The following is a 24,672-nucleotide window of genomic DNA, read 5'->3' as shown; positions in this document are numbered from 1 at the left end:
AACCCCAAAGGGACCCTTTGCGGGCAGGATTTCTGACAACAAGCACCTACACCTTTAGAAGGCACCGGCAACTGCAATAACAGTTACAAATGAGCCATTTTCTATATTCACTGCCACTACATCATGCCATCTCTTACATTTCATTTCAGAACAACTATCAGAAAGAGAAGATTAAGATGTCTTTTTTCAACTGCTAGTAAATGATTTCAGCTATGTATTTTTGTTATGTGGTTTAATTTTAGACCTTCCTTGTCATTAAGGAACCCACACCTTACACGGAGCAAAACAAGGAGCAATACTCCTAACTTGGTTCTAACCCCGAATATCTGCTATCACAATCACTTCCTACTGCTTTTAAAATCCATATAATGGCACTGAGCTTAAATGTAATGATTTTCAAGTCACATTAAACGCCACTTAAAAAGATAAAATTTTGAGTTGTATTATACATACAGCAGGGGAGCAACAACCTATGTTTGAAATCCTTTTCGACAAATACCCAAACAGTGGCCATTATACCATACCCAGCATCCATGCCAACAACTGCTTTGAAAGGAAGCTCCCACAGCAGCCGAGTCCCGAGAGGTGAGAAAAAGTGAAGACTGCACACCTGTGAGGTGACACCAGGCATGTCTGAGAACGTGGCCCTTGGGCATAACATTTCTAACAGAGAAATAAGACTTCAGACATGACATTTTCAACATAGTATCAAATGCATGGTTGCAAAAACTGTCACATGCTTCCAGTTTTTCATACACAAATCTGACAATCTTCCCCCCAAAAGTTTCACAGGTTTAAAAATGAGTTTTTTAAGTCTGGAGGGAGGAAATGTAAGAGCAGCTGTAACAGATTTACTGTACAACTTTGAACTAGCTTATTAACAAAATAAGCTGTTTCTCCTGTTACTGTTTAATTAGAACAAACAAAATGAATCATTGAGGCTTTCTCTCCCAGTGCAGCCGCATGGGCATACTTGCAAACATTTTGCTGTTTGCTTAGGTCATGCAGCAGTGGGGAATAAAGAATGCCTACCTTGCACGCTTCCTTTCCCCTCTCCCTTCTCTACTCCTCCTCAACTCCCTTATAAATAACTAATCATAAAAGTGTTCTGGCTGTATTTATAAAAACTTTATTCATGACTTTAAAATGCTGTGTTTTAGAGTTATTAGGTGACTTCTCCTGAGTATGTAAAGTTCCCTAGTATCCATTGGTAAGCAGGGGAAAATCAGAAGTAGCTGCCATGATGGATGAAAATACACAAGCATTTGGTTATGAGGTACAAGACACCCACTTTCCATATTTAATTCTTGAAACCCTTCTTATTTGAAAAGGATTGCATTCATAATTTACATTCTCAACAGGCCACTGCTGAATTTTAAGTATCTAGCCGCAATACAGATCTTTAAAGCACCATTCAACAGTAACAAGTGAAAAGATTTTCCTAGGATATATATGGGCCAAAACCACCGAATTCTGCAGAAGTGGCGGTTTTATTTTAAAGAAGGGCTATAAGCTTCCTCTCTTCTAGCAGCTAATGCAACCGTCAAGACAATAATCTTAAGCAAACCCAGACCAAGTTGCCTTTCCAAGTCTGCCAGTGACTCAGCTACAGCTCAAACACTTTTCATACAAAGATAGTGAAATCAATGACTTAATTAAAGAGGAAATAACGCCTACCTCTTTTCTCCGTCTTCCCCACAGCAGTCTGGAAACTCAAACGCAAAAGCTAGAAAACACCTTTCTCCTTGATCTGGTAGCTGTAGAAAATCAAATGTCTAACAAGAGAGGCCTGCAAGGAAGGGATAGCAGGCAAACGAGAGCCAGCGGCGAGTTCTGCCCTGCGGTTTGACAGGAGAGCTCCCAACCTTTCCCATCAGCACCACCCACTACTTAGGGGGCTCCCGACAAAAATCTCACAGCTTATCACAGGGTTTTGTTTGAAACAAGGAAGATATTTGTCAGGCAGCCCTGTTGCCCGTCTGAGTATTCAATGTATAAATACGAGGCATTTTACACTTTCATATGTAAAATTAATTGACAAAAGACAGACCAGACAATAAGAAGTGGCAATGACCTCAGACTCCAAAAATGAAACGGAAATTAAAGAAAGGGAAGAAAAAAATTGACCTATGTATGCAGAATTTTCAATTATTAAGGGCTTGGCCTTGTGAGATATTCAGTACTCTTCCAAAGAAGGAAAAAACATCAGTTTACTGTGATTTCAGTACATAAGTCCAGGCCTGTTCTCAGTAGTAATTCTGCTTAAAAGCAGCACCAAGTTAAACTGCATATTTTATGATATTCTATGAATAGCAAGAAAATGTAATAAAAATACAAATTAAAATATTTCTTGCAATTCACTACTAATGTATCTATTTCCAGACTGCAGATATCTCTAGAAAGCTACAGAAAAGTAAGGCTGGAGAGGGTTAGGAGAATTTTAATTCACTGTTCTCAGAGATGAACATGGAAAAAGTGTCCACTAAGCAATACTTCTTATCATGGCTCTTTTCAAGGACATGTCGCCTTATTGCCATTAGAAAATGACACTTCCTAGCTCTACCAATGTTTTCTTATTTTCTACATTATACTTGTGTTTAAGAAAACAAACATGAAACACATTCATTTTTACTATTGTATACAAACTTCAGAGAAGTGAAATAAGTCAAACTTTCTCTTCTGAAGATTAAAGATCAGTTTGAATCTCTGTCACTGCTATTCTCTGTGATACTCTATTTGTTTCTCACACAGCAGAACGATTGCTTTGACCTCATTTTAACATCTGTAAATCGTCATCAATTCTCCAAGAGATCAGCTGCATTTCTGATATGCAGCATGCTTTTCGTTCATCTTCAGGAACAAAATACCGTTACTTGTACTGTCACAACTGCACGCCCCAGCCGCCAGGAGCCTTGCTTCGCCCCTTCTGAAGCAGGCAAGCGGCACTCTGCAGCGGGGCGCTGCAGCCTGGCACCCAGCACGCAGTCACAGTGCGCGCTGCGCGTGCCGGTTCTTGCCCCTGAGAGTTTCCAGATGAAGCAGGAAATACAGAATTCTTTCACTTTGCCCACCACAACCTTTATTCCATAGATGGAGAAAGGAAGCACAGAAAAACTTCCCACTAGATCACACATAACTGTAAGAGATAAGGTGACAACACACACAGGAGATTTAACACCTTCTCCTTAAGGATGCAGTTTCCCACCCTCCGCTGAATCTCACCAAAGCCCCCATGGTTTGGATCAGCCCCTATACAGTCTGTTCAAGACTTCGACTGAGGCCTCTTAATTTCTGTTCTCCCCAGGAGGGAATTTTGAGATGTTTTAGCTCATTTCATAGTCTGCCTGTATTCGCTCATTTTGGAAATCGAAACATTAGCCAAGGGATGTGATAATTTTGTTCCACTGACAACAAACGAACAGATTACATTTAAAACAAGACATGGCTGCAGGCACCTAATGCAGCTGCTTCGCTTAGGAGAGCTTATCCTTCTACTCCCTCCTCACTTGTTTCAGGGCCATTGGTCTTTTGCAAGTGAAGAGTGAACAACCATAAAATACTAGGGAGGCCAAGGAAAGCCATTCCTGTTTCCCATCTGAATTTAATTTTATATATATTTTATATATGTACATAGCCTATAATGTACCTATTTTTTGTTTTATGACTTAGAAATAAAAAAAAAATGTAGTGGACTTTTACCGTGTACTTGCACTGATCACTGAATGTCATAAAATACTTTGTTGGGCACAGCTTTCAAAAATCAACAACTAAGCAGGTGGCAGTTGCGTAGCTCCGTGGTGCCGGCCAGTCATGCTCCTCATTGTCTCTTAAACTAGATGCGCAGAAAAGGCTGGATCCAGAATCGAATTCCATGAAATTTATACAGGGACAAGTGGGATTTAGTGCAATTAAGTGTCTTAGGTTAACTCCTTCTACGTCAGTTCCAATTCTTTCCTTACTTGCAGCAAGGTTACTTCATCGGCTTCAGCTAAATCTTGCCCAGTTTGGGTTAGTTAAAGGAGCAGTTGAATCAAACCCGCTCCGTAAAAACTGGTGTCTCAATGAAGTCCAAGCAGACACAGAACTTAGGCCAAATGGTTTGCAATCCACGCAGACGTGCTGCAATATATCTCATTACAGTACTTCTGAGAGAAGCAGCTCTTCAGTTAACAATATACCAGTGGTGCTTAGATGGTATTGTTTTAAATAAAATGCATTGCTAGTTATTTGCAAAATGAAACTAAACCAAACCACAGGTATTAAAATACTGAGAAACAGGTAGCAGTAAAATTATCCTTCCCAGTGCTGGAGTTCCCATTCTTAGAGGACAATGTCAAATTTGCTTGACTTTTTGTTTTCACCTCCATGCTCCTATTCAGTTCTCTTAAAATGCCAGTGTGTGGGGCAAGAGGCAAAAACTAGCAAAGCCTAGATATACTGTCACCATGTGATGGAAGCTTCAGCATCTTTTCAGAGCACTTGCCAACATAATTAAATTCTGCCATTGCAGATTCTTTGGACAAGTTTTCCAATAATGCATTTCCTGCCTCATTTCCTGCCAAAATTTAGAAATGCAAGTCAGCATCTGCAATAATTCATACATGCTTTTTGGCACAGCATAAAACTTTTCATTCCTTTTATTTTTTTTGCAAAAATATTACTACTTAAGTCAAGGCAAGAGCCTGGCACTGCAATGACAATCATAACTCCAACACGTATACTCTGAAGGAGGGAAAAATGAAACAAAAGAATAAACCATGTTTTTTTACTCCACCCCTTCAAATTCCTCCATAAAACAAACAAACAAACAAGGCAGGAATTCTTCTTGCTACTGAGAACATCACTAGATCTTCCTTTACTCAAAAAGCAATGAACAGAAAACCATCCTCCTAAATCCCTAAGGGACAGCTTTGTTGTTTCTTGCCGAGGGCTTACTGCACAGGGAAATATGCATCAGAGCTGCTGGACCTGATCACGCTAAACTGTATGCTTATATACCACAAAATGCCAGGGCTAAAAAGCTTAGAGCTGGACTTCAGTCTGCTCACATATGGCAATTCTCATAAGGAAGTAAAGATCAACCAGTGACAAGAAGGTTTTTCCTCAGAGCCATGCATTCACTTATTCAGAATTTGCTTTTCCAGAAGAATGTTTGACATTTGCATGGTACCTGTTAAAGTTCCCCAGAATCTAAACCTCCCGCTTCTCTTTGTTCATGAAAACAGAATGAAAGTTGGGTGTGGACCAACCAAACCCAGGAAGGAGCCTGTCTGAGATGCACCATAAAAATTTAATTGAGTAACAGTACAACCTCACCGAAGACATGCAAAATTAAGCCAGAGAAAGCCTAAAGGCAAATGGAGATACTTGGCCAGTGATCTGAGCTATCTTCCAGTGTCCTCTTACTGTCTTCCTTTTCTAGCAGAGTACAATCCGATGCAGCATGTAAACCCAACTAGCGTTCCCACACATGGTCAAACACAGATTATGCCAGAGCCTCTGACTTGTCGCCAGTGAAACCAACTGCTCTAAGCTGTGAGTTGCTGTGAACAGCCCAATGCTTTTTTCTGTCACAGAGATGCGAGTTCTTTTCATCCACTCCAGATGAGATCGATATTACAATAGTGCTCTTCAGTTTGACACCTGATCTCCTGACAGCTGGATGAGCCACAGCCCGGCTTTGAGCTCCTCCACTGCTGCAAGGGTTCTGAGGGAAAAACTGGAAATGAAGTCCTTTAGTGTACCTCTCCTGAGAGCATGAACCGCAACTGTTATCCACACTTGAGTTTCAATACTAAATTGCTGAAACTAAACCCAGACTTTCCTCATAAGTGGCTAAGAATCCTGTGACAGGTTCACTTAGCTTCTGTGGCTTCAAGCCAAATAAACCAATTCCATCTTTCTCAGGTTGAGAGTTAGCTGAGTGCCTGCACTTGAAAATCTTTTTTTCTTGATGTAGAGAAATAGAAATTAAGAGGGGAGGGGAGGAGGCACCCACGGTTTAAAAAAAAAAAAAAAAAAGAGAGAGAGAGAATGTCTTGCTCCAGTGTGTGAGAAACAGAGGTAATGCATTTAGCTTTAGAACCTGAAATGAAATTTTTACCTGACCTTTTTTCTTCTGACACTGTGATGGCACAGTTCCTACCACTGCTAAAGACTGAAGTAGCAAGCAAAAGATACACATCAAACACTTAACTCAAGAAAATAGCAGAGATGCTAACTAACCTTCCGCTGTGAACCAGAAGGCAGAGAGCCAGTGGACTAGCTATAGCAGTGTAGTTCCTCTCAATCCAAATTCAACAGGTTTTACATCAAAATGTTTGAAGGTGCGCTACCATCTGGATTTATAGCACGCTTTTAATGCCCCCAAAAGTGCGGGTTTGGTCTTGTTCCACAGTAAGTGTGAGGCAGCTTAGCCCTTTCCATGGAGGGTTGAGACACTGTCCCCGTACTACGGAAGATGAGCAGGCGCCCCAGCAGGCTGAGCGGAGCCTCGAGTTAACCTGCCAGGAGTCCACACCCTCACCCTGCACTAACTTGTTAGTGGAGTCATACCTTTAACGATTCCTGCTTCGGAGACACCTCCTCTCTCCTGAGGAGGGGGAACTCTAATTAGATATGAACAAGAACAAAAACTACATGCTCAAGCTGTATGAATTTTGAAAAAGTTGAACTCCATATTTAAAGCCCACGTCCATTTTTCATTTCTGGTGCTAATGCAGCGTCTCTTACTGTTTTCTCACTTAAAGTTGGCTGATAAGGAAAGCTGCTCCTGTCTCCAGGGCTAGCTTACCGTTCACTCTTTATGGAAACTTCTTCAGAGCTGTAAGTAGCTCTGCAATATTGCCATTACAAAGGAAAACAAAAATAAGAGCACCAACCACCTGCCCAAGCTACTGAAGTGACTCCACCTGTGACTACGTCCAAAATTTTCATTTCAGAGGCCTGGTTTCTCCTACTCCCACTCTGCATGTCTTTGACACAACTTTTCGAAGGTGGGCAAGTTGATTGAAACATTTTTGGTCATTCCTTGTATTGGAATTGCAGGGAGATGAATGGAAGTCAGAACTGCAGTTTTCATACTGCTCTGGACATGTTCCAACAGCAGTGACATACTTGGTACCTGTGTCCCACTACCGTCACTATTTTATTTACAGAGATAAGAGCAGTCTGGCATGACATGAAAGGCTAGGTAATCGGATTGGAAGTCCTCAGAGCAGCCTTACGACATCATGAACCACTGCCATTCACATAGCTCAGCTCCTCCATCTAATTCAACCTTAGATGCTTGACTAAAACTGAAGAAGCAAGAGGGGTCTATCTACTGCCACATTGATAGCTGCATTTGTAGAGAAGACATCTGTCACCTAAGAACAGTATTGAAATGACCCACCAAATGGATAAGAGCTTTCAACATTTTTAAAATGTTCTGCATTGATCTAGTGACCTGGAGGCAAAAAGCTCCGTACATCTCCTTACAGGTCCCCAAGGCACTGGTCCCATCTCCATCTCTCTAACCAAGTACAGCACTTACAAGTACTGTTCTCATGCGTAGACTCCTCCTCCCTTTCCTGCAATGTCATCACCTGCATGCTGAAGAGAATGAAGAAAGAATTTTTCCAAACTTGCCTGTGGCTTTCCCACACAGGCTTGGAGGTGTGATTTAAAAGCATGGCTTAGAAGCATGTGAACTTTTACAGAGTTTAAAGGGAGCCTAAACAACTAGGCCTTTGTTTCAACTTGCATCATCAAGCAAGGTGAAAAAGAATTATATGACATGTAATGTAGTTCTCGTTTTAGCCATTAGTCACATTTAAATGGGTTATAAATAGGAAGGGAGAAGAAAGGACAATAACCAGAATGAATTGGCCTAACCAGCTCCTGCTCCGAGTTCCCTCACCACCATAAACACTTGCTTAATTATCTTCTGGAGCATGAAGCCTGTATTCTTTATTGCAAAAATCCACTAAGAGTTCCTACTCGCACCGTAACTGGCTTTGTTTAAAGGGAGGGCTGTTTGTCCTTCAGCCTGAGGGAAGCTGTTAACGCCCCGTCATTTCCCCTCCTATTCTCTCCTCACTGACCCCACAGAGACCACTCCATGTGAAAGAGAGGTTTTCTTTTCTTTCGGAGAAAGGGATATTAGAGTGGTATACACTATACAGTAAATCCTGAAGTATCCAAGAAATTAATCGCTGGTACCTTTGGAATTTGCTAGCTCTGGGTCTGTTTTGTACTAGGATTTTTGTGCAGATTGCACAACTTTACTTTCAAAATAATCCAAGATGTCATGGTTTATACAGCTATAGCAACCTGCTTGGGTTTAACGTGTCTATTTTAACTTGGCTTGGTTTAAGTTTCTGCAAATATCCCAACACACGCACGCACACATACACACACACACGCATTCTCATGAAAAGAAGATGTAAAAACGCATGTATGTTCTTGGGTATGTAAGTAATTCTATGACTTCCATATGAAAAATCTGTTTCTGATCCTTTCTGCACTAGACAAGAATCCTCTAAATCTCTTACCCACAGTCTTATAGTTGACAAATATAACTGTTCTTTTTGTTCTCATGAGTAGTTATTCCCAGATTTGGGACTGGCCAGGCTTCTATCCAGAAAACAGCCTTTTCATGACAATCCCCAAATAGCTTCAGAAGTAAGGAAACATCCTAGTTAGGAAAGGGGTGGATCCATCCTGCTTGAAGAATTTGGCAGACCAAACATCACACATCTCCCAAATGTTTAAGGAATTCATCCTTCAATTTTTGCAGGATTTCCAGCTGGGTGTTACACTGACAACCAGTGCTTTATGACAGCCAACCACTATCCACGCAGTGTAACGCAGATACTATTGATCATTCAGCAAGTTTTATAAGTTACAGCTGCACCCTTTCTATGGTGATTTATATTTTCATTACAGTCCAACTGCACCTCAAGTGTCAACTCCTCCCTCCAATGCTAGCTAGAGCGCAAAGAAGAAAATGCCCTCCTCAAGAGGGCCTTGTGATGGAAACTCAGGGGAAGGTATTTCCAAATGGAAGTAGTCATGCAGGGGACAGTTTGCAGCAAGATTATTTCTGCATTTGTTTCAGGATATTTAGAAAACTGATTTAGAAGATCTTTATTTATAGTGTCTGACTGAGTGACAGGAAATCTTTTCACAATCACCTTGTTACACGGTTCAATCCAATTTCTCTCCTTTGGCAGATCCTGAGACACGAAAGACCATACAGTACAATTCTCCTTTCCTCTGTGCGGAGGCATTACCTATTAGTGTAGCACATGCCTGGGCACTCAACACGCATATACGGTAATCCTGGATTTGAGGTCCTGCCATCCTGGCACACGCCACGGCAAGCCGTTTAACCTTTGCCTCTGTTTCTGCATTTATAAAAAGAACACATCGTATCCCAGCTCAGCATGGCATGAGGATTAGCAGTTATACTGTCGAGGACTTTGAAGAAACAGAGTATGTGCACATACACATCCCACCTATACGGTCTTTAAGAACAACAGCCCTTACAGGCCTTTGTAAGGTAACAGCTTTGTCACCTGTGTCCTCAAGACTGAGAAATTAATGGGATATAAACATTTCTTCTGCACTTTTGTGCAGGTAATGCATTTCAAAAAACTCCAATGCAATATATCCAACAGATAATGCAATCAAAAATAACTGTTGTTAAAATACTTAAGGTCAGGCTGCAAGTAGCCCTTTCGTTAGATGTGAAAACTCTGCACCAAAGTTCTCTGCTGCCCTTTAGAAATGGTGCCTAGGCTATTCACAAATGAGGTACTGATATTCAGGGATTGCAAGAATGTTTCTTTTTTTTTTTAATGCACCAAAAGAGTTTGCTGCTGCTGTTGCATCCTTTGCACACTGCTGTCTTGGGCCAGTCGCAAAGGAGAAGCTGCAAAGGCTTTGGCGACTGGTGTGGGGGCAACAATGCACGGTTCCCCAGGGTTTCACAAGAGGAGCAGCCCTGCATGGGAGATTTCAACAGTCTGGAGGAATATAAAACCTGTGCCAAGCAGCTACAAAACCCAGCACCCCCCCCCCACTCATGTATCACCTTACAGTTTTGAAACATAAAAGCTGGCTGGGTGAATAGTGTGCACAACCCATTCTCAGCATTGTCAAGCAAACATAAAAACCTGTCTGAGCAAGCCAGGACAGACAGTCAGGCTACGAACAATTTCTGCGAGCTTCCCTGAAGTACCTAGTAACATGGGAAACAATCCAGTTTTTGTAATAAACAACTTATACGCCCCTGGCTGGGCCTTCTGCTGGGATGGAAATGGGACGGACAGCTTCCTACTGGTTTCCAAAAGGTAAAATCCTATTGGAGTAAACGAAGCTGATTAGAGTATCCAATTTCAAAGGTTCAGATAAAGCAAGTGTCTCTCTCCTGCCCACAGCTACGGTTACAAACTGCATGGAAACACATAAGGCAACTACACAAACATTTTTTCATAGGAATTGCTGTTATAGGTACTGGATGCAAAGAGGCAGGTGGCATCTAGATTAGAAAACCTGGCATAAGTTTAGTCCAGAGGAGAATTCAGTGATATTAAGGAAAAAAGGAAGCTCTCAGAAGACCTGACAGAGATAAATGTCTAACTGACAGGCACATGAAAGCAATACAGATTCAGCTCCTGCTTTTGCAGTCAGGATATTCCAGGACATCCAAAGCCAGTAACCTCCAGGCAGCAAGGATATACAATTCCTTTCCTTCATGCAACATCATGTTTGGCCACACTGATCCACTCATTTGCCACCTCACTACATTATCACACAGTAACCTGTCTCCTGAAACAAGAAAACAGAAGAAGGACTGCGTAAGACTTCTATGCCTCAGTAGATAGCTAAGATAGCTAATCCGTGCCAAAGTATTAAATCCTGATTTTGGAGACCTCCCCTGAGCTTAAAATAGGCTTTTGAAGACAGACATTCACAGGAGCTATATGCAGAATGCCACAGCATCGAACACCTTCAGACTACCTGAAGGCAAATTCAGGACCTTTTCAATTGTCTTAAGATAGCCAATACATTAAGAAAAAGTTAGCACAGAACTTGCCGAATGCTTCTTCCAAGGAACTGCCTAAATCATGTTTTAAAAATACATTCTCAGCAGTTGCTAGTGAAGAGTCTAAATGTGTTTTTGAAGGCAAGCAGAAATGTCTTTACGTGTACTAAGCTAGTTGTCTCACACACCCTGAGGAATATACACTATCCTATATTTATCCACACTAGACTTTTCAAGCATTTTACTTGCATGTTGCAATCCAGTACTATTCCTTTAAATAATTACACACAGTTTCAGTGTCAGGGTGAACTCTCAAGGCAAAATTTGGTAGAGCACATGCCTTCCCCTACACAGGCAAGGAATTCAAACTATGTCTTCATTAAGATCAAAAGACTTCATTGTTATTTAACAAAAATCTTTATTGTTAACTAACATACAGTCTAACACATCTGAAAGTCCTAGTCAAGACAAGGCTTGTGTAGTTTCCTCATTTTTTCCTCATCCTCAGTTATGGCCTGATCAGCTCTTTCCTTTTCACTCCCCAATCTCAGATTCTCCTTTCGTAACCAGACGTACAACTTCTTTTGCCATTTAGCAGCTTCCTCCTAGTCCCTTTATCGCGGGAGCCACCTCAGCCCTCATGACATATGATCAGAACCCGAGTTCACATTAACAAAATTGTAGCAGCTGTTTTTCAGTCTGTTCTTGACACATCTGACTCCCAACTAAGAGATCACCTACCCTCTGGCTAGAAATAGTAAGAGCTACTGTGTTGTTAACTTTTGCAGTAAGTAGAGGTTTATTTATTTTTAAAATCAAAACTCACGTATCATTCTGTGATTTTTGTTTTATCACTTCAGCATTTGGAGTTGGCATTTCTTTAATGAAAATGACACCCTCATACGAATGCTAGCCCGCTCGCCTACTTGGAGCCTGACCGACTTCTGAACACTGGGGCTGAGAAGTGGCAACCGGTTCATTTTGCACCTCTGTAGCATGTATGCTTGCTTGATCTGACTGGCCCATAAACAGGTGGCAGTTTCATTCCATTTACTGAAAGTCATGAAAACAAGCTTTTCCGAGCGGTGTTAAGAGGCTCATCCTCAGACAGTAATACCTCACTCAAAATACTTGAACATATTAAACTTAACTGTAGAGATTAACAATTATTTCTGATGTTGGCATAGTTATGTTTCGTAAACCTAAAACTTTCTGAACTATTAAAAAGAGGACTTATCTAGAAGCAGAACAAAAGAAAACCCAAATAAAATCCCAAGACACAAAGAGCATCTGGAAATAGAGACATGGGTTTTCTTTTCATGGAACAGTGGGGCTCACCATGCTGGAGTAAGACCATTCCCTCCATCACAAGCAGGTTGTGAATTAACCGTAGGAAAACATGGGACAATTTTGTAGTTACCTCCTGCCCTGTTAGGCCGCAGGCTGCTAGTCTAGTCAGCTTTAGAAACACCTAGATTGCATGCGAAAGGAAAACGGACTAAATTCATGTCCTGACTAAGAGAGCTGGAGGAAGCTGATCACACAGAATTGTGGGGAGAAACCTTGGTAAAAAAGCACATTTTTAGGTAAGTGATTTCCTCCTAATCTGACTTATCCTAACTTAACAAGGCACGTGACTGTCTTGCAAAAGTATAAGCGTTCAAAGAGTAACACTTGTTATTAGATACTCTTTCCCTTTCTAAGGAAATAAAGCCGATTTCACTTCTCTATTAAGTGATTGCCTTAGAAGCACCCAAAAGGTGATCAGCTGGTTGGGAGCCCAATGTAGAGCTTTCTGGGCATAGGGGACTACCTCGAGCATGGCTCACACACCACACAGGTAAAAAGTCAAGCCATGGGCACCTAAGCAAAAAAGACACAGCCTTCAAGCAACTAAGAATGGGACAGAAAAGGACTCCAACATTTCAGCTCCCACCTCAGCACCAAACATTTCTGAGGCTGTCAAGGCAAAATGCCCGCACTAACCTTTTCCCTGGTTATTAGCATTCACCATCTGCATAACAGCACGGGCTTATGAACTCCCTCAGTCCTGAGCAACAACCAGGGAACTCTCATTTCAACACAGGACACTTCTCCCTTGTTAAGCAGGCTTAGCATGTTAGAAAGTGTGACTGAACTTGCCTGAAAATTTAAGAAGTAATGGAAGTAGGGATTGCTGGCTGATTCTAAGTCCTACGTCCAGTAATTTGTAAGAGTGAGAAAGGTTAAGCAGTAAAAGATCTACAAAGTGAAAAGATGAAGATTTTGCTTATCAAGCTCAGGAAGAACGTGCAGAAGTAATCATGGTGCAAGAAAACGCCAGCCTGGAGGAAAGGGTTAGTTCACGGAATAGTAAGGAAAGGCTGACCAGACATCCTGAAGAAACAGCATGCTGTTCAGACAAAGCCCGTCTGCAAAGAGCAAGAGAAAGAGCAGGATTAAATGCTGCGCCCAAGTAATAGCTTGAATAAAGAAGGGCAAGACTGAGTCATTAGAGATTTTTGCTTAATATTACACTTCAAAATCAAAGCTATTGGTGGTAGCAGTAGGAGTCCTGATATATGTAATACAATATAGTTATTAAAAATACAGGACCTCACTTGTATAATGGTGAAATTAGAGGTGAATTCTTTGGCCAGAAGGTCTAAGGCTCTATTGGAGTCAGGCTATGTATACACTAGAAAAATGCTCTCATTTTTGAACTTATATGGAGATATGGTCAAAAAAATCTGAGGAAATCTTCAGGGCAGAAAAGGCTTGAGATGATTTATTTCAAATGTGTTGCAGATAACTCAAGAACACCAACCACAACAGTATGATCAGTGATGGAAACTTGACTCAGATACTTGGAACTGGAAGGATTTCCAAGTTCCCATTTTGGCCCCCTAGAAAAGATGCTAAGGCACTTGCTGATCTGAAAGGGCTCCTGTGCATATGTACTGACTTTCCAGGACAATATACAATGAATGAGGTATTTTCCTTAGCATGAGTTTTCATATAAATGGCCCCAACTGTACTTGATTCAGCAGACACGACAAATTTGTTCAGTTTTGCTGCTTGCAGAACTACACAAGTCACATGTGTCTCTCCTCTTTCGAGAGACCTAGTTAAAAGAGGTACAGGTGGCAAGAAAAAGAGAGAAGAGAAAGAGAGGAATAAAGAAGAGCAGAAGGTAATCCTGTCTTTTATGATTTAACACGTTAACAGACAGGATGGTTGACTGATTATGATTATAGCTTGTGATTGCTGTGCTCCCAGTTCTTTCTGAATCTCCACTAGGAAAGCAAAAGCTGTCAGGTAACTGATGAATCAGCATGCTGCTGCTGCTGGTCTTAGCTAGGAGGCATCGATTTTTTCCCCAACACTTTGATATAGGGTCACAGGTACCCTAACTGAAATCTTTACTGAGAGCAAGAGGGTCAGGCAGCAAGAGCTGTTAGTTTAAACAAACAAACAAAAAAAGTCAGTTCTATTTTTACAGTATTTGTTTGGATGTTTTATTTTTCTAAGAGACTGAGAGAAGAAAATACAAAAAACAAGGACCTGTTTTTAAAGATGTTAAGATAAAAATAAGAATGAATTACGCATGTTCTTCACAAAAATTTCTTTCAAAATTCCCTGAAGATCTCCCTGTAATTAGGAATCTCATACATGTGTATGTATAATAACACAAGAACTAAGCCTAAACTTTCGAATAACTCCAATATATAGAAGGAATTTTTAGAAGTAGCCCTTCAACCTCATCAGCACTTCTCCAGAAACCAGGCCTCTTTCAACAGAACTGAAATCAAACAAAAAGCCACCAGGCATTTTGAAAGTCTAAGCAATGCTACCTGCTCCTGTCAATAATTCAAGATAAACAGCAACAAAAAAGAGAATTTGGTAAATTTTAGATACAGTGCCAAAAAGGCTCAGGGAGCTCAGAAAGCCACCCCTTCCCCCGAAGGGCCCAGTGAAAGGAATGCTAATGTTGCAGTCTGCAGTGAGGTATAATCACAGAATCTCTACTTAATAGGCTGGAGATTAGTTATGCAGCAAAATACAGAGTCAGACCATAAAAAGTTAATTGCAAATCACTGTTTTCTTGTTTAAATTGGCAGGAAATTGTGAAATATTTCCTCTATAAAACATAGGTGAGCTATTAGGCAGCATTTACCATTAACACAGTAGAAGGGAGGGAAGTACAAAGCAAAGTAGTAATAACTTGTGCTAAGGAACCAGTTGCTTCTGAAAGAGACAAAGTCACTGGGCAGGAAAGGACTGTACATAAAAATATAAGTCTGAGATTTATGGCCATCGCTGGCTTTAAGACAGGCCACTTCAGAGTTGTTTTAGACTGTGAACGAACATAGTACCAGGCGCTATTTACTACACACCTTGTAAGAGGTTTTGGGATATAAGGTGAAAGCACTATATAATTAGCACTGCTAAGAAATTCAGGTTACAGTTAGAGTGGACAACAAGAGTTTCTTAACCCTTTCTGGATGAGATATAGGAACAGAAAAGTGCTAGAAAATTTCATATTCTTAGTTCTACTTAGCAGTTTGTAGGGACGAAGCAGCATTCAGTGTAGTATCTCATACTGCAGAGGTGAAGCACAAGATTAAGAATATACATATGCCATTTAACACAAGTAAAAACAACTAAGCACCATCAAGGATGTGCTTACTGTTTGATACCTTCTCTCAACATAGACCTCTCCTGAAAACACTTTCTCTAGTTATGAGATACCTCAGAGTCCAAGAAACATGCATTGGTAAATAGCTCCTCCTTTGGCAGTAACAGAAAAGACCATCTGAGGCATCCTCCCCAAGTGTGAAACTTGACATGCTACTGTACAGGGGTGTTTAAGGCTCTTAATGTCTATATAGCAATAATCCCCCCAAAATTCACTCTTCAGGTGAATTCTCAGACTGGATTTTCAGTAGAGTACTCTGTTATGGCAATAGCAGAAGGGTGAAGAAAAATACATCAAGTAGCAATTACAGAGACTATGTCACCTTAGAGCTGTGCTTGTGAGAAATTCTTCTCATCAAACCTTACTTTAATTCCATTAGAAAAAGTGGATTTTTTTTTAAGGTCAACCACAACTTCAGAAACAAGAGAATTTGTTATGGGCTGCCTCATCTCTGTGTTCCTCCAGTGCTTCATACAGCCTTCAAACACACTGTCACTAACACCTTTGTTCAGGAAGATACTCGCTTGATGCAAGTGGGAGGGAAGGATCCTTACGCATCAGTAGCAAGACTCCATCGAAGAACCTTGCCACAACTGCTATCAAAATTGTGATTATTAGAAATTAAAGACAGGCTATATCTTTGCCTGACAAAGCAAAATATCAGTCAATAATGGAAAATTTATCTGCCCTAATATTTATTGGAAATACAAGCATAAACAGAGATAAACTTTATGGAGTTAAGACTATGCCACTTTGGCTTTCTGAAGTAAGCACGTGCACAAATGTTCACTCGAAGAGTGTTATTTATTTTAAGCATTTAAATAAAATTCCTACCACAAATTCAGTAAGGTTACTGCCAAATAACTGTAAGTTTAAAATAGAGACTTTGTACAATAAACAGAAAAAGACACAAAACAATGACCTTTGTTCTATGACTGATTGAAGGCAACTATCCATCATGCTCTCCCACTTTTTGAGACGTACAGAATCCACAATCTGTAAAAGACAGTAGGATGCACTAGAGAGAGCCTCAGAATCTGATACATTCAGTAAGCCAGATATTCTTAACTGAATTTAAATCGGGTGTTTTCCATCTGTACAGTCGAGCTTTGCTTCCAGGTCGAAACAACTAGAATACAACAGCCACAATCACAACCCCTTTGACTAAGCTCTGTCATGATTCTTTTGCTGGCTCTTTGCTGCTGTTGTGACTAACATTTGGGTTAGGAACACGCTGGCAAGCAGTCATCCAGGGCTCCGAGCGCAGGAAGCGCACTGCATACAATATGACTCAGATAAGGCATAACATCAATTTCACCCTCTGAAACAAACTCACAAAAAAATTCTCTTAAAAAACTGTGTCCGCAAATCCTGAGTTGTCCCAGGTTACACTTCTCCGGTTTCTACAATAGGCAGCCAAAAGCCTCTACCGGCTCCTGAAGAAACCCACTAGGAGCCTACCCTGCAAATCAGCAAAGGAAGAGGCCACAAAAGGAGGCTAATCTCTTCCTCCTTCCTGGAAGAAACAGATGGCCCGGAGGGGAAGCGGTATTGTAATAATCTCCAAATTATAACGTGATCTCCTCCAGCAGTGCTTCTTAAGAGGTAACATGACCTCTTCCAGTTCACACGCTAATATCCAACTAAAGACCCTCGCCAATCTCCTACAGGGAAGAGGCCTCAACACATACCCCCAAACACGTCAGGCACGTCTGTAGCTATTCTATCAAGCGTCAAACACATACTTGCAGATTATGTATTATTTTTCACCTAAAGCCCCTACAGCACTAATGAGCTCCAACTTTCTTAAATCACAGATTTTTCTCAAGAGGTGACAGAAAGATCCCAAGGTGGCATTGATGAAGATCACATTAGTTTGAAAGAGAGAGATACACACTGACATTGCTCAATGAGTGGCAAAGACCATGCCCTATATTTGGCTTTCCAAACTCACAGAACAGGCTTGTTCAGCAGAGCCTTGGAAACAGGACACAGCATCACCTTGGACAAGATGTTTCACACAAAATGTCGCAGACCATAAACTAATTAACCTCAAAAACACTGCATGTACTTGCAGTGCAAAGGACATGGTAAAATATATCAGTTGTGCATTTACAGTGGGCCATTCCTAAAAGACTATCCTTACACTGAGGATATACTTCAAAGTGTTATAATACAGCAACCAGTTCAGATATTAATAGGATTCAACTCAGCTCTTTTAAAGTAATTATTTCTGAATTGTTGTTAAAAAAAAAAGGTGATTATCAAATCTGTTTACTCAGAATAGCATAGATTTTTCCTTGCTGATTGAGAAAGGACAAGGGTAAAAGGGCAATATCTGAGGTCTGGGGAAAGAGTATTTGCAAATTTGCAAGCAGAAAAACAAAATTGCTAAGTTATGACACAACTTTTATTTAAAGAATAATGAAATACAGCCAAATGCATATAGTTTTGCAAATTCAGGTTAATAAAAGTATACACTCAAGCACAGACATATCTAGGGCCACATCCTTTCTGCTTTGCCAACAAAGAAAATACAAAGAATAATTAAGCCTGATAAAATACATTAGTCAGAAGCTTTAAGCTCAAGATGAATAAAATACCTTAGGGCAGCAATGTGAAGAGTTCCAACTTTCAGCTACTTTTAGTTAAGATGTCAAATTTAAAGACTTTCACCACAAAACTATTCAGCCCTTCAGAGCTGTTAGGCCCTGGAAGACCAGCCTGGCTTTATGGGCAAGCACATCTGAGTGTAATACACGCAGGGCTTCATATCAGGCCAGCTGGCTTTAAAACGCTCCACGTGCTAAGGACTTGAAAAAAGAATCAGGCCACTGAAAATACCTTTACATTGATACTTTCCACCAGTCTTTAAGAGAAGCTAATCTGAGCCAAACCGGTGAGTGGAGAAAAACGCCCCTTGCTCTCTGCAGACAGGTATTTCCCAACCCCCAGCACATATAGCTCCACCAAGAATGATAAGCCTGAGCGTCTAAGAAGTTCTAATATTATAAAAATGACTTGGTAAAGCCTTTCATTCTCCAACAGTTGGTCTCTTGACAATGTGTCTCTGCAGTTCCTAAGCACAGATATAATAAAAACCTCATCAAGAACAGATCTCGGCAAAGGGAGAGATCCGTGGTTGGAAGCTGTGAAAGTTCGCACTGTAGAAAAATCAAACAAATGAAGTGCTGAGCCCTGTTAATTGTTTCTTTTATGGGGGGAAAAAAAGAAAAAGAAAGCTGTAAATAGTTTAGAGAGACTCCAAAATAGAGTCAGACTGATCTGTTTAACCACAGGTTTTATTAAACTGCCATAGACCTCTTATGAAAAAAGTATTTAGATTATAATTTTCTCATTTCTAAAGCATCTGAAATCTTGAGAAAGAATGGTGAAATTGCAAGTGTGCACATGCTTTTAAAATTGTGAAGAACTACTTTTGTCAATTTTTTTCATGGTGTGAAACACAGATGAAAAGCTCAGCAAGCAAACTTCTATGACAGACTTTCATAGAAACACATACACAAAGCCAAGACTAAGCTAGCCTCTTGAGGAGACTCATAAAAGAAAAAAAAGAAAAAAAAAAAGGCACTCTACATGGTGCTTGAAACAGGGCTCACCGGCAAGCGGAGCACGCGCCTGAGTTGAGGGAACAGAGCTAGCAATTCCCTTCCAACATTGTACCGAATATATAGGCTCTCCTCAGCAACAAGCAGCTCACACCAAATGTATTTTTAAAAGAGCTGTATGCTTTATAAATCATTTCCATGTGAATACTGTGTCTTGAGGAAAACCACGAGCTTAGATGCTCTTGTTTTCATATGAGGCGGAAGAAACCAGGAGGATAGCAACAAAGCCTTTTTTTTTTTTTTTGGAGACGAGGTGGGAAAGGAAGCACATAGAATTCCCTCAGCTTCATTTATTTGTTCTATTGTTCCTACGGGACATTACATTAGAGCGGAGCTCATGCACGAAGTGTCCTACAAGGACATCTTCAAAACACCTAGCTCTGCGCTTGTGTTGGGAGCACAGAGGAAGGATGCAGCCAGCAGGGCACTGCATCCCGTTTCTGCTGGGGGCCAACTCAAGAACCTTTCTAACACCTCTACGAGCTTTCACTCAGTCCTTTAACAGATGAGATGGGCCAGTCAGTAATGGATCACTTCAAAGATGTTGCTAATTCTGGAAGTCAAATTAAAGAGCTAAGCTGACACAGGAGGTTTTTTCTCCCCAAAGTCAACTGAACAGATTACATCTCATGCAATTTTAGGCACCCATCTTGAGACAAATTTAAGGGACCAGTTCACAGAAAGTGCTTAGCTTCTGCTTTCTGAAATCTCATCATGATGACTCAAAGTAGACCTCCTAGTATTACCATCTGCTTTTTTAAAAAAAGTCTTAAAAGTCTTTTCCAACAGTTATTTAGGGCTAACTGTACAAGGAATGAATAGGCCTCCATTCCCCAAAATCTTGGAACTTGCCCTCTACCAAAATCATGATGAGAATTGCAGGTAACTGACTTAACTGATAAACATAGCCCGCTTCAGTGTTCCTTGGAGTCCCAAGTTTTACAGCCCCCAAAAAATCAATCTCTTTCTTTTACTGGCTGTGTATAAAACATAACATTTGCTTCAAGAAGTGCTTGTCCAGAAGTCTTTTGAATATAAAACAGGGAAAACGATTCACAGAGATTGGGGTGGGGGGAAATCAGTAAAATTTTAGGTGTGCCAAGCCATTAGAACTAAAACACCCATTTCTGGGTGTTTACTATATCAATACTAAAGAAAGAAAGGAAAAAAAGATAGAGAGAATTTGCAATCTTTGGCAGTGTAGGACTCCTAATCATTAAGTCCAACACAGAGCAGCAGAACAATAAAAAGAGCAAGTGCATTGCAAATTTATGTACCATGCACAGGTTATGGAATGTAGTGCAATAGGGCACTATGCAGTGATAAAACTGCATTCCTTACAAAGTTAACAGCTTTCAGCTCATGATTTGTACATGTGGGCACTACTGAATGACCTTCAGGCTTTCCAACATTCCCAGGAAGGCAGATTTATTTGTAATCACAAGTTAGCTGTTTTGTTTTGAGGGACAAACATATAGTTGGAAGAACAAAGGTTTAAACTCAGCATTAAGTAGCAAATGTAGAGAAGCTGGTACATTAGATTTATAGGTGAACTTGAAGCCTATACTCCAAAAATCAGAGTAAATAATATGAGAATTTGAGTCAACCCTGCCAGAATGGTTGTTTGCGGATTTTATTTATTTTTTTTTTTTTGGGGGGGGGGAGAGCAAAAGAAAATGTCACAGTTCAACTCGACTTCATACAGTAGCCTTTCTAGCACACGCCTTATGTAAAAGTGAGTCTTGTTGCAACAAAAGAGATACAATGTTCAGAACAGAGAAACAAAATTGTATTGCTGTTAGTGTAACGGACATAATATAAGACTATCCTTTTTCTGACAAAGGAAATTCATCACTTTTTTTTTTTAAACAAGCATTTCCTGTCTGTTTTTCCCAATTTTCTGAGACCTGAAATAAGTAATTCTTTTGAGAAGGTGTCTACTAAACTGTACCGCAGTCCAGTAGAGCAGTGTATCCTAGGACAGTATTATTAAAATAACTAGCAGCTGTTCATTGCACCAAAACCATCTCCAGTATACAATAAACGAACAGCTAAGTATGCTTTTTGTTTAGCAGACCAAGGCTGCAAACCTTAGATTATCTAAAACTTCCACATCCTCGCTCTACACTGCTGAAAATGAAGTTCTAATTTAGATTTGAGGAAGTAAAGAGACCACATTAAGCAGAACTATTTCTGGATATGCAGAGACACGATGGAATGGGACAGGGTTAATTATTTTTCCTATACACCCAGAGTTAAGTGCATAGTTCCTCAGGCTCCAAAAACAAACGGCAAAGAAAATCTTTTTCACAAGTCACTGAAAAGAGGCAATATGCATCCAGTTCTTGACTTCCTATGAGTTATGGTAAGGAATTTAATTATTACTTCACAACCTTAAGTACCCTAGTCTCGGTAACTAGACCGAAACCAAGAACTACTAAACAGGGTAATAGAGCTAAATACTGAATAAAGAGCAGGCTTTAGTGCAATATTACCAGTGAAAACATACGAGGGTCTGAGATGATTCATAAATCTAGACAGTTTTTTTATATAAAGTTAATGGTTTGCTAGCCAAGTGCCAAGGTTCACAAAATGGGTAATTTTTTTGTTTCTTTTTTAAACCAGGTTTGAACTTTGCGCATTTTTCATTAGAGCACACTCCAGTAAAATCTCAACAGCAACCAGACGAGCTCAGGGTATTTTGCTTCTAGGTGTTCTCAAGCACCTTATAAATAAAATAAGAGCCCACAGGAAAGCCTGAATAGGCTCAGCCCTTTGGATATATGCTTCAGTTTGCTGCTCCTGGGTCGGGCAGCATGACAGCAATCTCAGTACAGTACTTGGATGACTAACACTGAAACGGGTTGAAAACAGCAGTAGTCATGACAGAGACAATAAAGAACACTGCCAACCGCACACAGCTCCAGTGAAAAAACTGGTGAAAATGATTTAAAAAATGCAGAGAAGAAAACAGTTATGATGCTAAAATACCTACTTTCTTTAAAGCCACCTTTCACTAAAGGGGTTATGTATGGTATTAGCAATATGTATATAAATAAAGCATATGGCATAAGCAAACGCTAGCATAAGATCTTGCACACCTTTAAGAAGGAAACTTTAAGGCAAACAGGTTACAAAGTGTTGTAATAAAAACACTGATATGTTAAGGAAGGTGTGTATGGTGTTAAAAATAAAAGTAATCAATTTTTAAAAAGCACTTATCTCCTGAAATGACAGACACATAGGTATATTGAGTAAAAGAAGCAGAATCTTTGGACAGTTTTTAATATAAGCCACTGTCTTTATCAGAGAACTTCAAACAGAAAATTCCTCTCAAATTAATCATTTAGAAAGAGATCAAGGTACAGGAATGATGGGATAAGAGAGCAGGAATGCACTGGGTATTAATGGGGTTGCACTGAGGGGTGCTCGCTAGGGCTTTAGGATGATCTTCCCTCCTCTACACAGGGGATGTGTACAGCGTAGCTCCTTTCCATAAAAGATTGCACAGCAGGTCTCCCGTCAAAGTAAATAGCAAGAAACACACAAAACGGTGTTTAAGGGATGGTTTCTGTGATGTGCAAAGACACATCAGGTAGTCTAGGGGGTAAAACAAGAGGGTGAGCGCAAGGAGCAGTGGTGTGGTGTGCATCTCCTCCGGAGCATGGGAGCACAATGTCAGCTGGAGGAAAAGGGGTGCATGGGTTAGGACAAAAGGGATTACAGGGCAGGCTTGAGAGCGAGGCGGGGTGCGATGGGTGCTAAAAGATGAGGAGTGAGGTCTGAAACGGAGACTGAGTGTTTAGCAGAGAGCAAGTGGCACAAATACAGAGGTTAGTTAAGGGCTCCACCGAGCTCAAGCGCAGCACACAGGGCTGCTAGAGCAGAGGAAGAACGCGGGCTGAGGGCGCAGTGTGTCGGGTGCGTGGGAGGGCAGGCGCGCTGTACTTGCCCGGGGATGCAGAGGGAAGGCGCAGGGCGCAGCCCGGAGGACGGGGGGGAGGACAGGTGAAGCGGCGAGGAGGGAAGGGCTCGCGGCAGGCCGGGGCACGACGCCGGCAGGGCGCTGGCCGCACGGGAGCGGGCTGCGCGGGGCGCGGCGGCCGTACCTGGGCGCCTTGGCGGCGGCGCTCTCCCGGCGGTCCAGCACGCCGGGCACGCAGTTGGTGAGCTCGGTCCAGTCGGCGTGCAGCCCGCAGCTCCAGCCCGTGGAGAAGCGGGAGAAGAGCCAGGTCTCGCGGCGGTTGGGGCGGTAGCAGGTGCACTTCTTCTGCCCGGGCCGGCAGTCGCAGGGCACCTCCAGCCGCACGTTCTGCACCAGGTGGCGGCCGAAGGTGGTGCCGCCCGTCTTCTGGATGTGCAGGAAGACGATCACATCCTCGCCCTTCATGTCGAAGGCGAGCTCCCGCTCCAGCTCCCGCACGGGGAAGTAGTACTTCTTCACGTAGTGCGGGTCCGGCGTGGGGAAGAGGTCCAGCTCCTCCGAGTAGGAGCGGCCGCTGGGAGACCCCAGGCTCAGCCCCGGCCCCACGTACTGGTACAGGATGAGCATGAAGCACACCGAGACGGCCACGATCAGCAAGAACTTGCTGGTCCTCTCAACCATGGTCCTTCCCGCACGCTTCATGTGTCACCATCTCCCGGGGCTGCCAGCGCTGGGCAGACGGCGGCGGCGCCGGGGGGCGGGCGGCGGAGCCCGGCGCCTGTGCCAGCCGCCTCCCCCCGCTGCTGCCCCGGAGAGGAGCCTCCCGGGGGCGGCGGGCCGCTCCGTGGGTCGCCTCGGCTGCCCGCCCGCCCCGCCGCGGGCAGCGCCGGGAGCGGGGCAGGGGCAGCCCGCAGCCAGCCGCTCCGGAGGGGCCGCGGCAGAGCGGCTAACTTGGGAGAGAGGGGCAGGAGGGGGGCGGAGAGGGACCGAAAGGCGAAGCCAGCCCCCTCCCGCCCTCCCCCCGCTTCAGGAAGCCAGCCCCATCCCGCCGCTGCCTCCGCCGCGGCACTCCGCCGTGCCCCAGCCCCGGCGGCACCGGCACGGCAGCGCCCGCCCCCGCCGCCGGCGCGCAGGGGCTGGGCTCGGCTGGGCTGGGCTGGGCCGGGCTGGGCTCCGCCGGGAGCGAGCGCTTCCTGCCCGCGCCGCGCCGCCCCGCGCCCGGCATGCACAGCGCCGCCGCCGCCGCCGCCCGCGCCGCCCCGCGCCGAGCCGAGCCGAGCCGAGCGCAGGCCGCCGGGATGCGGGCGCGCACCGAGCGGCCGCGGCGGCAGCAGCGACCACGGCGCGGCGGGCCCGCGCTGCGCTCAGCTCTCGGGTTGGAGGCTCCGCCCGCAGCCTTTCCCGGCCC

General features: G+C 42.6%; 1 protein-coding gene across 1 annotated transcript in view; it reads right to left on the bottom strand.

Annotated features, from left to right (window-relative positions):
- Positions 1-24,330, bottom strand: part of HS6ST1 (heparan sulfate 6-O-sulfotransferase 1) — a 204,987-nt gene extending 180,657 nt beyond the window's left edge. The window contains exon 1 of the mRNA XM_067301982.1: positions 23,449-24,330. Within this exon, the coding sequence (XP_067158083.1) occupies positions 23,449-23,966 (518 nt within the window). The 5' untranslated portion in view covers positions 23,967-24,330. The remainder of the gene's footprint in view (positions 1-23,448) is intronic.
- Positions 24,331-24,672: the final 342 nt, after the last annotated feature.

This window comes from Apteryx mantelli, chromosome 9 (assembly GCF_036417845.1).
Source record: "Apteryx mantelli isolate bAptMan1 chromosome 9, bAptMan1.hap1, whole genome shotgun sequence".
NCBI lineage: Eukaryota > Metazoa > Chordata > Aves > Apterygiformes > Apterygidae > Apteryx > Apteryx mantelli.
Note: the sequence above shows the minus strand (reverse complement) of the source record. Positions and strands in the feature narration are given on the sequence as shown.